General features: G+C 42.7%; 1 protein-coding gene across 1 annotated transcript; it reads right to left on the reverse strand.

The window, feature by feature from the left end:
- Positions 1-1,666: 1,666 nt before the first annotated feature.
- On the reverse strand, positions 1,667-7,241 carry LOC310782210 (diacylglycerol O-acyltransferase 2-like; the record flags this gene model as incomplete). Its single annotated transcript, XM_083642892.1, has 6 exons — positions 1,667-1,821; positions 2,223-2,407; positions 3,164-3,338; positions 4,623-4,827; positions 5,580-5,650; positions 7,145-7,241. 6 exons carry the CDS (start codon positions 7,239-7,241, stop codon positions 1,667-1,669), a joined length of 888 nt encoding a protein of 295 aa, XP_083499018.1.
- Between the last annotated feature and the right edge of the window lie 8,737 nt (positions 7,242-15,978).

Raw genomic sequence — 15,978 nt, forward strand, 5'->3', positions numbered from 1 at the left:
CAGAGGACAACGGGTACCTCTTGTCCCCCCAGCATCAGAGGACAACGGGTACCTCTTGTCCCTCCAGCATCAGAGGACAACGGGTACCTCTTGTCCCCCCAGCATCAGAGGACAACGGGTACCTCTTGTCCCTCCAGCATCAGAGGACAACAGGTACCTCTTGTCCCCCCAGCATCAGAGGACAACAGGTATCTCTTGTCGCCCCAGCATCAGATCGGGAAGTTGTGGTGGGCAAATTGACAAAAGACTGATGAATTAATGCTGATGATTTGCAAAATGCAATTTAAAATTTGCCTTTTTTAATCCATTTTCATATTCTTGTTTATTCATTTTCATATTATTTGTCCTTTGCACAATTCATTTTCGACCTTACTTTACCATTGGACAACTGTTTTACACAAGTGTGCCACACTATACAGATTAATTAAGTAGTAACTGGCACCATTTAAATAAATTTCTACAACATACAGGTGTTATAATATGCATGTGTTCAGGGATGAAGCTGGGGCGGGACGAGAACAATGACGCAATGAAGGTTGGGGTAGTACCAGCAAGAATTTCAATCCACTTTCACCCCTGGTTAGAATTAAATACGTTAAAAGATTTACATGTGAAATGTAAACCTATGGCTGATAACGAATCGCTGATAACGACCTTCTGCGCCTACTAGCAGGTAAGTAGGGCCCTACTGGCAGGTAAGTAGGGCCCTACTGGCTGATATGAATGGAATGATAAGACGCTGATAACGCCGATTGAATGGGGTGACAACAGTCACATCTGGTAACCCGGTCTTGTACCATGTAAATACATTTCAATCATGAGAGGCCAGTCAGTAAGATTTAACAAGCTGCTTTATTTAGCAAATGGCAAGCATGGCAACTGCTTTGGCGTATGACTCCCTTGTCAGGTGGCGCTCCTCTTGAGGTGAGAGGAGGGCATCTGAATAGGCTAGGATAGAGAATCCCTCCTCCCCCGCGGGGAATTCTTTGGGAGTCAACAAGACTCGTTGGTGGTGGACTGGGGAGGTGGGTGGGCGAAACGACAGCTTCAGAGGAGATGATGAACAGCCATGATGCCAGCTGCTGCTATGATCCGCCAGAGAGGGAGGTGACGTAGAACCCTCGCTATATGTACTAGCATGAACTGACATCATAACTGATGTCATACTTAAACTTGACTGACGTCACGGGCTGATCAGGTTATGCGAATATGGCGGCCTTCTGATTGAAATTTGGTATGAAACCTCACATGAACTACTGCAGTTGAATAGATTCAGTTCAATTTACAGGTCCGGTACCATGTAAATACATATGAACGCAAAAATGTTATTGTATAACTATCGGTGCAATTCATTACTTTGGTGTTAATGTCTAATTACAAATAGTAATTACTTTGGTGTTAATGTCTAATTACAAATAGTTCTCAGCACAACATTCCCAAATCACGGGCTGCACAACTAAAGCATTATTCAAGTCACATATTATTCATGTTAGACATTTTCAAATGCAGACAGAATTGATGGATCAAGACACCTGACGGATGTATATATTTAACAGCAAACCCTGTCACCACATCAGGTCCAGACTGTAAGCTCTCAGTCAACTAGTCCCATTGATGGCAGCATGGCAAATATACTTATTTACAATGTTCATATGGGAGTGAAAGCTCAGAGGATCTGAAGCTCATGACTTTGGGAAAGTCCAGAGCTGATCTTGTGTTCATGGAATAACTTAGACAGGCCCTCCATGTAGAGGCCGTGGTAGTGGTCCACCTCCTCCTCAGTAGGTAAAACACGCCTTGGCACCGAGATGGGACTTCCCACTGGAAGAAGAGGCGTATAATATGGAGTTACTTTTGCGTCTTTATCATGCAATCAAACAGAATAGGTTTGAGAGCAAAACGGTCCACGCTGCAATATTTCTTTTTAAATCAATTCAAATTAATTTGTGATGAAAAATGTATCGATGTGAATCCAAAAGTTTTGTTTGCAAATCCAAAAGTTTTGTTTGCTCTTGAGCTGAATCTCGTGGGTGAGACCTATACGCTAAAAGATGTCCACAAACTTTCGGATTCACATTCATCACAAATGTGTTTTACTTGCAGTGTGGAAAGTTTTGCTCTCAGAAGTATGCTGATTGATTGCAGGATAAAGACAAAATAGACAAGAATTACAAAAATATTTGGGCACAGGGAGCTAAATTACAGAATAATAAACTACTCACCAACAATATTGATGGGAGTTCTGTAGGGCAGGATGGCCAAGCGCTCACCGACAAACAGACAGGGGGCGAAACCCACGATGTTTTTGAAGAGGTCCTGTAACATCCGCCCCATGCTGCCCTCTGAGAAGATCACCTGGCGGAACAGCTCGTTCTCTCCAAATGAGTACACAGGCACCAGGTCGGCCCTGAGGAGGAGCACAGCTTGCATGATGGTGTCCAGCCCTGCTCTGCTTGCTAGATCTTATGTTTATGTACGAGTACTTTTTTTTATGTTTTTACGATTCCCCCCCACCCATTTTCTCCCCAATTGTACTTGGCCAGGGGCCAGTTAATAGACAATCAATATACATTTTTCTGTAGCGGATTGTAGGTTTTTGGGGTGTCAGCCGGAGTTTAGTCTGACAATGTTGTGCACACCGGATAGTTAGTTAGGTTAAGTACATACATAAGTGCCTGGATAGCGAGCAGACGGCGGTATTTGATAATTTAGCAGCTAAATCATAGATTATTGAAAGATAGTCCATATTCCAGACTGAAATGCTATAACAGAAGTGTGAGTATTGGCCAGAATGACATGAACACTTGGACACTTATTCAGCGGGTATCTTGCATGTTGTGTTCAGGTGCACTGTAAGAAAAAAAAAATTGCAATTCCATCGCGGGCCACATAGGGGGTGAGTATCACTGGACTAGCACATGCTTCCTCTGATAGATGTGCAGTCGCCAGCCCCTTCTATTCACCTGACAAAGAGGAGTTTCACCGGCAGGATGTATGCTATTCCACCCAGTTTCCCTCCCCACGAGGTCAGTCAACGCTCTTGACTGACCAGAGGAGGTGCTAATGCAGTGACCAGGGCACATACCCCACCGGCTTCCCACCCACCACAGACACGGCCAATTATGCCTGTAAGAACGTCTGACCAAGCCGGAAGTGCTCTCACCCAAACTCAAGGGCCATCCGGACAAATCCCTTCCTCTTCCTCATAACCACCGTGTTGACTCCAGGGGCCGACGCCAGGGACTCGGTCGCTCCCCCGATCACGATCACCACTGCGTTTCCTTTGCCACATTTGGAAAGGAGGTGCACCAGACTGGGCTTGCTGACCGGAAGAGTGCCTAGTCAGAGAAGAGAGTTAGAAGAGTTAGTTGCTGTACTGTGTATATGGTTTCATGTCCGTGTCATCTCACCAATTTGTTTAATTGCTTACCGTTTGTTGTAGTTGCACTATATTTATTGAGTGATCTGGTCTGAATGTTTGTGATGCACTTTACTGTTTGTGCTGTTATGGACCGAGTCTATGGACATTTGTAGAGTGTGCTATGTTACTATGAAGCAGTAGTGAAACCAAATACAGTTTTATTCTATTCTATTCTATTCTAGAAGGTAGCAGGTGGCACCCTGAGAGTTTCACCTCGGGAAAGTACAGGTTTTTGCAGTCATGCCTCGCTGGTTTGTGACTATGCCTGGGTCTTGCTAGAGGCTGCCATTATGCTTGTCCTTTTGCACCTTTATCTTTTGCGTCTTTATTTTTTACCAAGCCCATACTACTTTCATTGTTCTCTGTTCTCTGTTTACTCTGCTGTAAACAAACACCTTCCTCTGTCACAGAAGACATGAACTGAAAGTATATTAGTGACCTCTAGTGGATTGCAGTTGGAATCGTGCCAACACTGAGGTGCCCTTGAGCAAGGCCCTTAACTCCAACTGCTCCAGTGGAGCTGATCAGTGGCCAGCAGATCAGACTGTGGTTGTACTGGTCAGCTTCCAGGTATGAATGTGTGTGAGAATGTGAAAACCTGAAAAACAGAGCATTGCTCTCAGTGAGACTCTCCCTGTATAAATAAAGGTAAAAAATATATATATATATATATATATATATATATATATATATATATATATATATATACATGTCCACATGTCCACTAATCGCTTTGGATAAAAGAGGTCGGTGGTTCGATTCCCGGCTCCTCCAGTCTGCATGTCAAAGTGTCCTTGGGCAAGACACTGAACCCCAAATTGCTCCCGTTGGTGTGCCAGCACCCTGCATGGTAACCTGCCGCCATCGGTGTGTGAATGGGTGAATCCTTACTGATTGTAAAGCGCTTTGGATAAAAGCGCTATATAAATGCAGGCCATTTACCATTTACCATCCTGTGTGAACAAGGGCTTACATGCACCCAGTCATCCACTCACCAGTACATATTCCACACAGATATTTTCTTAAAGGACCGCAATGGAAACAAGCCGTTAGCTTTATTGCGTGTCATCCTTTTGATTGTGGTGGGCCTATCTATATATGTATGATAATATATATGTGTTCATTGTCAATAAAGTCTTCAATCACTCAATCAGCTGCCAGAGACATGGAATCCTGGGTGCTTTGAGTTTGTTGTAGATACCTAAGCTCATCATGTAGTCCCTGGAGAGAGGGATCCTGAAGAGGCCAGCCAGGATAGCCAGGCTGCAGCGCATGCCGGGAAAGGCCTCGGCGAAGCCACAGCTCTCTGTGGCGAAGCAGGTGAAGGCTCCGGCACTCATGATGCCGTGCGGGTGACAGCCCAGGATGTAGTTCTTGTTTGGATTCAGATCGGCTGTCTTCACCAGCTGACCAAGAGAAGTGACAGGGGATTATGGGGATTATGGTCATTACTGACACATCAAATCAAAATACCGCGTAGTTGATGTTGGATCTGAGAATTCAAACCGATCGCCCGAATAAAATGTTGTTTCTGCAAATCCACAGATACGTACAATCTCAGCAGAAATTTGAAACAAAACGGCGGTTAATTTGAATATCCTCACTGCCTTTCCAACATTGAATGCAAATAAAACAACTTTAACAACTGTGGTTAGGTAAAACAACTTGGTTAAGTTTAGGATTATAGTTTGGGTAAGGATTAAATAACAACAAGCGCAAACCCTTAAACCCACTATGCAGGGGTGTGGCTATTCAGCTTTATGGCACCATGCCCCCACTACCCACATCCCCCTAGCCACGCCCTCTACCCACCCCTCGAATCCCATTTGACCATGTACAGTCGACTTACAAACCACTTCCTGTGTTTCCAGTATGTGGCGCTATGACTATATCTGAATATTGGCATGTGGATGTATTGAGGTCGGGGCTCTCATCGAACATGTGACGTTTGGGGCAGATTTGACCTTGTACATTAGACTTAGAAACCACTCCCTGTGTTGCCAGTAGGTGGCGCTATGACTGAGTACGTGTCCAAAAATGGCAAACCGAAATTCGACCAGGTACTATCAGGCGAAAAAAGCAAAAGCAAACGCAAAATCTGATGCCACTGTTAAACAAGTACAACAAGAATGTGTCAGAAATCCAGTCATCACTTTACCTTGATCGGAAAATAGTCCCTCATGTGTTTCCATGCACTCCAGTTCCTCATAAATGCCATTCTCCTGCCCCCTGGTGGTGACAGAAGTGAACTTCTATACCCAGAATCCTGACATTATCAACAACATTTCACCTTTCCGCCAACTAGGGCGCTGCTAGATGATGTCACTAGGTTGACTGGACAGTACAGTTCTAAAGGGATCTCTGTACGACATGCAGTAGAATGCAGCCAGTTTAGAGAAGCGGAGACCAGCAAGTAGAGCTGTCTGCCGAGTATGAAGGGGGCCATGAGCAAACAACAGAAAAAATACATACAATGCTTCCATACTGCTCACCCGGCATAATCCAAGTCTCCACTAGCCCTGAGATGCTAAGTTGACTTGGAAATATGTCATTTACACCCTGATTTTAGCTGAAATCTGAGCCAGGTGCTCGAGCTATAAGAAGAAATAGACAAAATAGAATTGAGCTTCCAGCTGCATATGGCTATTTCAGCTATAAACAGGGTGCAAATTATGTATTTTATGTCATCTTGGCATATCAGGGTTTGTGGAGACTTGGATTACACAAGGTGAGCAGTATAGAAGCATTTGATGTATTTTCTCCTGTTTTCTTTTATGTTTTTCATAGCCTCCTTCACACTCAGCAGACAGATAGCCTACTTGCCTGACACAGCCGGTCTCCATTTGTCCAAACTGGGACCGCGCTGGCTGCGGCTGCATACTGCATGTACTGTAGTACACTGACTGTATGCAAGTACCTCATACAACCCCACATCAAAAAACCTGGACTATCCCTTTAATTAAGGGAGTATTGGTAGTAATGATTTTGAATCACAGCGGTTGTGTTTCTGACTTGGATTGTGGTTGTTTTGATTCATCAAGATTCTCAGAATCCTTACTACTGTACTTTACAGTCAACCAGGCCCGGTTTTACAGGGGTGCAAAAGGACGCATTGCACCCTTATTTTAATTGTCTGCATGCTCAGTTGAAAAGTGGTTAAAACATTTTTTTTTTTTTTTTTTTTTTTTTATAAATGCTGCAGCTGCACACTTACTGTTTAAACTTGAATTATAATTGTTGTTTTTCTTTGTTCTTTCATGTGAATTTATGGCTTTTTGGCACCTATATGTAACCCTTTAAGGTTGAGATAATTGTATTATCATTATATGGTCCAAATATTTCAGTAAAGCACTTAAAACACTTGAAATATTCTTGCTTGGCTGGTATCATTCTACTTGAAATGATGGTAAAATGCATTATTTTTAGTCAAATAACATTTAAAATAACAATTTTCCGGGTCGGCCCGTGCATGTGCACCCCTTCCTATCTAGGATGCATCCCTAGTCATCTTGTTCTGGAACCGGCCCTGCAGTCAACCTAGTGACACCATCTAGCAGCTGCCTAGTTGGTGAAAAGCTGAAATGTTGTTCATCTTCCTAGCAAATCTACGTACATTTCAGACTGGAAAGCAATGTCCTGTCTTGTCTGAGTATGCAAACGAACTAGAGTCATATGATCAAATGTTTCATGTCCTCTTTAATCGATGGCATTTAATGTATTTACCTCTTTCAGGGGTTTGCCAGTCCTTCACCAGCCATATGAAACACACAGCGGAGAGCGGCCACAGAGACGTAAACATAAGACACACCAGCAGCACCATACAAGCCAGTGCTGAGGTTGAGCATGTGGAGTAGGGCGTGTTGGCAGAGAGAGAGTCCACATGTGAGGGATGCAAGAGATGTGATAAATGAGAGCAACTGCAAATACTGAACATTTAAACACCTTTGTTTTTGCTTCCATTTTTCATCGGTGGAAATAAAATATCTAAGACTTTTTCTATACACAGAAAAAGGCTTATTTCCTCCCAATTTTGTTCAGAAAGGCGCCAGTTTTGTCGCAGACAACAACTTGCAGTCAGCATGCCAATTGCACGCTCCCTCAAAACTTCTGTGGCATTGTGTTGTGTGATAAACAGTATTGGGGCGACGCATTACAAAAGTAACATATTACAGGTAATATATTACTTTTAGCAGTAAGTCAGTAATGTAACTACCAATAGGATTTCAGTAATATTATACCAGTTACTTTGTCAAGCAACACAAGATTTTTATTTTTTTTAATCAAAGCACATATTTAAATAAAGATCAAATCATTTCCAAATCAAATTGTGTGTTTTTTTATGCAAATAACCACTATAGATGACAATAACCAAGGATAATGATAACATTTAGAATTGTGGACGGTTTACACTGACTTCAAGACGGTTGAAATTCTTTTTTGGGACGGTTCGGCGATGCCATTCTGCTACTGGTGTTATTTTGTTGAAAGTAATGCAAAAGTAGTGTAATAAGTAACAAGTCACTCTACACAGACAGTAATATTGTAAAGTAACATATTACTTTCAAATGAAAGTAACTACGGTAGTAATATGTGCATATTACATGTTGAACGTAACTTGACCCACACTGGTAATAAAAGTGCCTAAGGCACACCTGTGCAAAAAGCATGTTGTTTAATCAGCATCTTGATATGCCACACCTGTCACCCTAACCGGTTAGGGTTAGGGTTCTAACCTGTCAGATGGATGGATTCGCTCACTAACATGGATTTAAACACATTTGTGAACAAAACCTGAGAGAATGAAGCCTTTTGTGGCCATATAATTACATTACATTACATTACATTGTAATGTAATGTAATGTAATGTAATGTAATATGTAATATAAAAAGTCTTAGATCTTTTATTTCAACTCGTGAAAAATGGGAGCAAAAACCAGTGTTGCGTTTATATGTAATTATCTATAGTTTCATTATATCAAAATGGTGTACGGTGCAGCCTCAACATGATTCACACATTCTCAGACACATAAGTGCACTGAGTCATACCTAAGAAGAGGAAGGTTAGTATCATGAGTCTTACCTAAGAAGAGGAAGGTTAGTATCATGAGTCTTACCTAAGAAGAGGAAGGTTAGTATCGCTTGCAGGACACTCAGGCCCCTATCGTTGCATCGGCGCAGTTTCTAGGCCGAGCGGCAGGCGCAGATCAAAGCAGTGGGCGTGGAAAGGCGCACTTGATATCGTCGTGCTGGCGCTAGATGCAGCCCAAAGCATTACAACCACGCCTTTTAGGCGTAAAATTATGCACCGTCATGCTCATTGGATAAGTGCAATAAACGAATCGCACGCTTGCCTTTTTAGCTCCAATTCCGCAAAACCAGACGAAAGCCAAACGCTCTGCCCCCCCCCCCCCCCTCCCTTCATCCAGCCTGTCTGTCTGCATTATAGGCTATTATTCCATATTATTATGCTTCTCAAACCAATCTAACTGCAGTTTCAATACTGCAAGCATGTAAATACGCTACACTATAGCAAGATCAAAGTGAAAATAATGTTCTATGCATCAGCTAGAAAAATATAGCCTATTAGATTGGTGAAAGTTTGTCCAGAAAGATATCATTTTCTCTCGCCTGCTGCAGGAAGGATGATGCACATAAATATACCCTACATTATGTCAAGTCATTGCATAAATGTGTTTTTATTGTAAAACTAAATGTGAAATAGGGCCAAGTTATTGGACGGACATCACAGTATAGCAGATGCCATTAGAAGCGCGTTCCGAAGCGCGTTCCGCTGTTACTTCTCTAAATCACGTTAACTCGACAAGGGGTATATATATGCCCAGGAGGACATATATGTTTCACATAGGGTGGTGTTTTCATTTCGAGGTTTTATTTGGTCCAATATTGAAATGTTGACAATGGCAGGCTGTGTTACCATTACACATTAATTTAGAACTACCTTTTATATCTATTTTGGCTCATTTGGTGGCTATTTAGTAGCGAAATGAAGAAACACAATGCATGCTGGGAACTCAGAGAGCGAGAGAGAGAAGGGTGACAGAGAAGAAGCAGTGAAGGCAAAGAATAGGCCTGCTTTTGAAAAGCGCAAAGCGCTAAATGTAGGCCAGCTCCCAAGATATGACTAGGCTGGTATTTAGCGCCGACACGCCCACTTTGGGACTGCGCCACGCCCATTCGGCCTAAAGCGCATTTGGCAGCCTAAAGCCTATTGCTATCTTGCCGAAACAGGCGCAAGGCACGTTTTTTTGCGGTTAAGGCCCGTAATAGCGCCGATGGCCTGTGGGAGAATAGAGCCCTCAGAGTCTCTAAGTAGTCCTTCCATTGAGTTTTTTCTTGCTTCATTCCAGCAGCCTGCAAGCCAGACCATCAATTTTCACCTTACTGATAACATTTTGTGCTGTGATTACATGTATTAAAGATCAATGTCTCGATAGATTACATTCACCTGTAGACGTTTCAAAAGTTGCTGTATCTGAGATAATAATGATAGTCTATGATATACAGTAGGTTTGATTGCATTAGTAATCTGCACTGTGTCTTGTGGCCTTCGTTCTCTGTAAGGAAAAACAACTCGCTAACAAATGAAACTAACTTTATGCTTATGGGATCACAAAACACTTCAAAAGATGTGAAATGATTGTCTAAAAATCATAGAGTACTACAAGGCCCCCGCTAAGTCCACAGTGCGTAACATAAATCTGTCTTTACCTTATTGTATTTCCCAGTCGATCTCAATACATGCCAAATGAGTTCAGGAAAAGTACAAGATGCAGTATGAACTTTGACCTGTTCAAGTCAGGCTACTGATAACGAATCCACTCCCCCCCATATACTTTGACACACAATTAAGCAATGTCTGTGACAGGAGTGACAACGTTGATTCATATCTCTTCATGAACTGATATGCTATAGAGCAGAGGTTTTCAAATTGGGAGGTGGGCCTTCACAGGGGGGGGAGGGGCTCCAAGCAGTTTCAGGGGAGGCTCAGTGAATGGAAGTGAAAAATATTAGATTATTAAAAGCAGATATCATAGTGTGTGTAATTTGATTAAAGAAATAGTTCAGAGATACAGTAGTTTTGGGGGAATTTCACAGTTTGTCCCCACTTTCCCAGACTCAGAAGCAAAGAAATGCCTTCAGACAGACCTTTTTATGTATTTGGTGTAGTCTGAAGTATGTCAAACAGCAATATCAGGCAATCTTGTCTGAGTGTCTATTGGATCAGATAACATAATCATGATCTCATAGGCATCCTGGAATTGAGCGAGGGGGGCTCCTTATTATTATTGTATTATTATTAATATATGCATAATATGGCCCCTTTAAATTAATAACTTAAAGTGATAATATGGAAGATTTTCATCTAAATGAATGTCTGTTAACTCACTATCTATCTGATAGTGAGTTAACACAATGATGATTGAGCCTACGGCCCATTGATGGAAGCCTTTGCATTTTCAGTATTGCAGCATTTATGAACTTGGTGTCTGTGGTGACACAGGGTGGGCGGAGCTAACACAATAGACTCAATCTGCAGGTTACTGTAGGTTCACAGGGTGGGTGGAGCTAACACAATAGACTCACTCTGTAGGTTACTGTAGGTTCACAGGGTGGGCGGAGCTAACACAATAGACTCACTCTGTAGGTTACTGTAGGTTCACAGGGTGGGCGGAGCTAACACAATAGACTCACTCTGTAGGCTACTGTAGGTTCACAGGGTGGGTGGAGCTAACACAATAGACTCACTCTGTAGGTTACTGTAGGTTCACAGGGTGGGCGGAGCTAACACAATAGACTCACTCTGTAGGTTTGTAGGTTCACAGGGTGGGTGGAGCTAACACAATAGACTCAGTCTGTAGGTTACTGTAGGTTCACAGGGTGGGCGGAGCTAACACAATAGACTCACTCTGTAGGTTACTGTAGGTTCACAGGGTGGGCGGAGCTAATACAATAGACTCACTCTGTAGGTTACTGTAGGTTCACAGGGTGGGCGGAGCTAACACAATAGACTCACTCTGAGGGTTACTGTGGTGACACAGGGTGGGCGGAGCTAACACAATAGACTCACTCTGAGGGTTACTGTGGTGACACAGGGTGGGTGGAGCTAACACAATAGACTCACTCTGAGGGTTACTGTGGTGACACAGGGTGGGTGGAGCTAACACAATATACTCACTCTGAGGGTTACTGTGGTGACACAGGGTGGGCGGAGCTAACACAATAGACTCACTCTGAGGGTTACTGTGGTGACACAGGGTGCGCGGAGCTAACACAAACTCACTCTGTAGGTTACTGTGGTGACACAGAGTTTGCGGAGCTAACACAATAGACTCTTACTGTAGGTTCCTGACAGCTCTTGTGTGAAGTAGGATAACACGTTACTTTTTCTGGTCTCTGCTAGCATTACGGGTGGTTAGTATGGCCGAACAAACTGAGTAATGTCACATAATAACACTGTTTGGATCTCAACTGCAATTACCACTCATCGCCAATAGGTGTCACCCAAGAGAACAAAACTGAAATCTTCCATACAGAGGGAACACTGTCACCCTGGAGGAGACAGAGGGACAACAGAGAGGACAGAGGGAACACTGTAACCCTGGAGGAGACAGAGGGACAACAGAGAGGACAGAGGGAACACTGTCACCCTGGAGGAGACAGAGGGACAACAGAGAGGACAGAGGGAACACTCCTGGAGGAGACAGAGGGACAACAGAGAGGACAGAGGGAACACTGTCACCCTGGAGGAGGCAGAGGGACAACAGAGAGGACAGAGGGAACACTGTCACCCTGGAGGAGGCAGAGGGACAACAGAGAGGACAGAGGGAACACTGTCACCCTGGAGGAGACAGAGGGACAACAGAGAGGACAGAGGGAACACTGTCACCCTGGAGGAGACAGAGGGACAACAGAGAGGACAGAGGGAACACTGTCACCCTGGAGGAGGCAGAGGGACAACAGAGAGGACAGAGGGAACACTGTCACCCTGGAGCAGGCACATCAGAGGGACAACAGAGAGGACAGAGGGAACACTGTCACCCTGGAGGAGGCAGAGGGACAACAGAGAGGACAGAGGGAACACTGTCACCCTGGAGGAGGCAGAGGGACAACAGAGAGGACAGAGGGAACACTGTCACCCTGGAGGAGGCAGAGGGACAACAGAGAGGACAGAGGGAACACTGTCACCCTGGAGGAGACAGAGGGACAACAGAGAGGACAGAGGGGACACATCACTTCATGCAGGCTGACACAGTGTACAGTGTGCTGCAGAAGACAAGCCATCTCCCCAGGTCAGAGCGCCACCAACAGGCTGAACAGGAGGACTGTGGAGGACGAAGAGTTAATGATGACACTTCAATGTAAAAGGCAGCATCAGCAGAACAGTGTGCTCTTCAGCCACTGGGCGAAGAGGGTGTATGAAAACAAATGGACCTGTAATATTCACTATTCTCAATTTGATTTGGATTTGATTTCTTTCTTTTTTTTAGCACAATTGGGAGCACAGGAGACAAACAACAAAAGAAAGGTGCGAGGTAGAGACAATGGGCCTATACCAGGACTAAATTACAATGTTAATATAAAAAAAACTAAAGAAGACATACAGAAACAGATAAAAAAAAAATGAAAGAAAATGTACAGTAAAATTATTGAAAACATATGATGACATGACACATTTTGATATGTGCAAACAATTTACAAAAACAATTCTAAAAAAAAGAAGCATATTCAACATTAAGATGATTGCTTTCATGTGGACAGGTGATCTACCTTATGACAGGGTTAATCAGAAAAGTCCCGACTGTACCTTTAAGAGAGAGGGACTGTCCCTTTAAGAGAGAGGGACTGTACCTTTAAGAGAGAGGGACAGTTAAGAGAATTGTTTTGTTTATCGTACCTTTATCTCCAGAGAACATTGGCCATGGGTGGTGCGATAAGGAGGGGGTTGTTAACTGTCTGGTTTTGTGCATGTGCATTTGCTAATTGGCCTGGAAATAACCAGAGAATGGCTTGTTGGGATTTTGGAATATAGTCTGGAGCATACTGTAGCCTAGATACTTGAAAATAAACATGCACATTTGATACAGTATTGATCTGTAAAACCAACATTATCCAGATGTGTTTTTGCAAACGGATAATACAGTAATGAGTCATCTATTTGAGAAAGTAGCTATTCTAGCAAAGTTCTTTTGAACTAAATAAATGTCACGGAGGTAAGAAGCTGTAGCCTACTGGCCCATACGATATTAGTATGTATCAAATAGAAGGTTACATCTTTGTAGATAGTGCAATAATGTTGCACATAGTGTCTTGGTATGAGAACATGTATGATTTTCCCTCTGTTCTTTTAAAACTGTATAGATAGAAGTCCTTAATTTATTTTGGATTATATTGTATCTTTTACCAGTTTATGCAACAATAAACATTGAAATGTGTAGTATGTATTATGCAACTGTGGGGCTCATAGTCATATTTAGGCATAAGTTTGGCCGCCCCCATCAAGTTCAATGTGAGGTAATGTTATCTTTCCGAGATATTTTATTTTTGTATTTCTCTAAGTGATTCGTAAACTGTTTACCATAAGTGTGGACATTACTACTGCCCAGTTGAGTTTGGAGACTAGAGAGAGCGGCCGCGCTGCATGTGCAGAGAGAAGCAGTCCAAATAAACCAAGCCTGGACATCACTTTATCCAAGTGTGTTACACAACTTCTGTTGTGTGTGTGTGTGTGTGTGTGTGTGTGTGTGTGTGTGTGTGTGTGTGTGTGTGTGTGTGTGTGTGTGTATCTTTATCTTTATCTTTATTGTTTATTTGAACAGGGACAGTACACAATAAACATATTGCACCAGAGATAGCTAAGAGCTAATTTGCATCTGTAGTCCCTGGGCACATAGTACATATCAAATACAGAAATAAAGGAAAATCCTACTGTCTAAACAATCAATATACATGGTACAAAAAAACTATTAGTAATATATAACACAGTAAAATATAACACAGAGGTAGATAGCAATCCCCTAAGATCACATAGTGGTAAATGAGGAGATGATCAGAAATAAATACACAATGTCAGAACACAACAACATGAGACCACACTAATGCCTATAGGTGGCCACAGGACTGACCCTCTCTCAGCCACTTCTTGACAGAGGACTTAAAACCTGTGAAAGTACTGCAGCCTTTAATGACTGCTGGCAGGGTGTTCCACAGCCCGCCCGCTTTGACTGTGAATGCAGATTGACTGAATTTCGTGGATCCAAATGGCCCGCAACAGTCTCCTCTAGTGGAGGCTCTTGTAGTTCTCACACTGGTGTTACGGTTTGTCACAAATGTGTTGAATGGGGGGGGGGGGGGGGGTCAGCGTGCTTGGAGTCAGCGTGTACATATATGACCGTGTCGTCCACGTACATTTGGACTCTCACATCTGTGCAGATGTGGGGGAGGTAATTTATGTACACACCGAAGAAGACAGCACCCAGGACCGAACCCTGGGGAACCCCCGTAGAGCAATCTAAAAGTGAGGAAGTATGACCATTGATTATTGTACAGTGATGTACATACTGTGCTGATATGATACTGTGTAAAGCCCTTTGAGACATGCTTCTGTTAATCTGTTCTCCTCTGTGTATTGTTCATCATTCAACTACTGTAGTTGTTTTGTGATGTATTACTTTGTTCAAATTCTAAACACCTTTGGTCAGTATTAATTTCAAATGTATGCATTGATGCACATAATTAGCTCTTGGCTATATCTATGAGAATGGGTTCTACTCTGCTTGTATAATTGTTTCAATATAAAAAGTAAGGTACACAGTTCATACATAAGATACACGGCTCATAATGATGAAAGTAAAGAGTTTGAAGTTTGTACAGTCCGTTGCTACAGCCGTTTTTCTTTTTTCTTTTTTTTACATTGGAGACAAAAATAGCTTATTTTTGCAATGCTCTTGTAGTGTTTAACAATTCATTAATTTGCTGTGGACCCCCCAGAACCTCCTCAAGGACCCCCTGGTGGTCCACGGACCACACGTAGAGAACCCCTGAACTGTTCTCTCAACTCTCTAAGTTCCAATGTGGAGGCGGCTTGGCCCTAAACAGAACTACAGAAGTTGTACTCAAATGTTGTTGCCAAGAGTTGAAGACCTCCACCATGACCACCAGAGGTCGCAATACATCCATCAGTATACAGCATGGATGGTATACAGTAGTAGCCTCACCTGAAAGCCCTCTACAAAGAGCCAGATGTATCAAAAGAATGTTGCATTCAGGTCCTATAGGAAAAAAGGCATGATAGACATTTCTTTTTTACAGTGCAGTCTTTAGGTGGGAAATATCAGAACATATTGGTCCAGTTTGCATTATGAGTAGCCTATACGTTTACTTTGATAAGCTACTCTATTCTATTGTAGGCTACAATTTGCTTCCTGCTTATGTAGCCTACCTTTTTTAGTAAAATATATTTTTTTACTAAGGTTTTGAATGCAGGACTTTGACTTGTAATTGAGTAGACTATATTTACATGGTTGTATTGCTACTGT

This window comes from Poromitra crassiceps (genome assembly GCF_964638095.1).
Source record: "Poromitra crassiceps genome assembly, chromosome: 9".
NCBI classification, from domain to species: Eukaryota; Metazoa; Chordata; class Actinopteri; order Beryciformes; family Melamphaidae; genus Poromitra; species Poromitra crassiceps.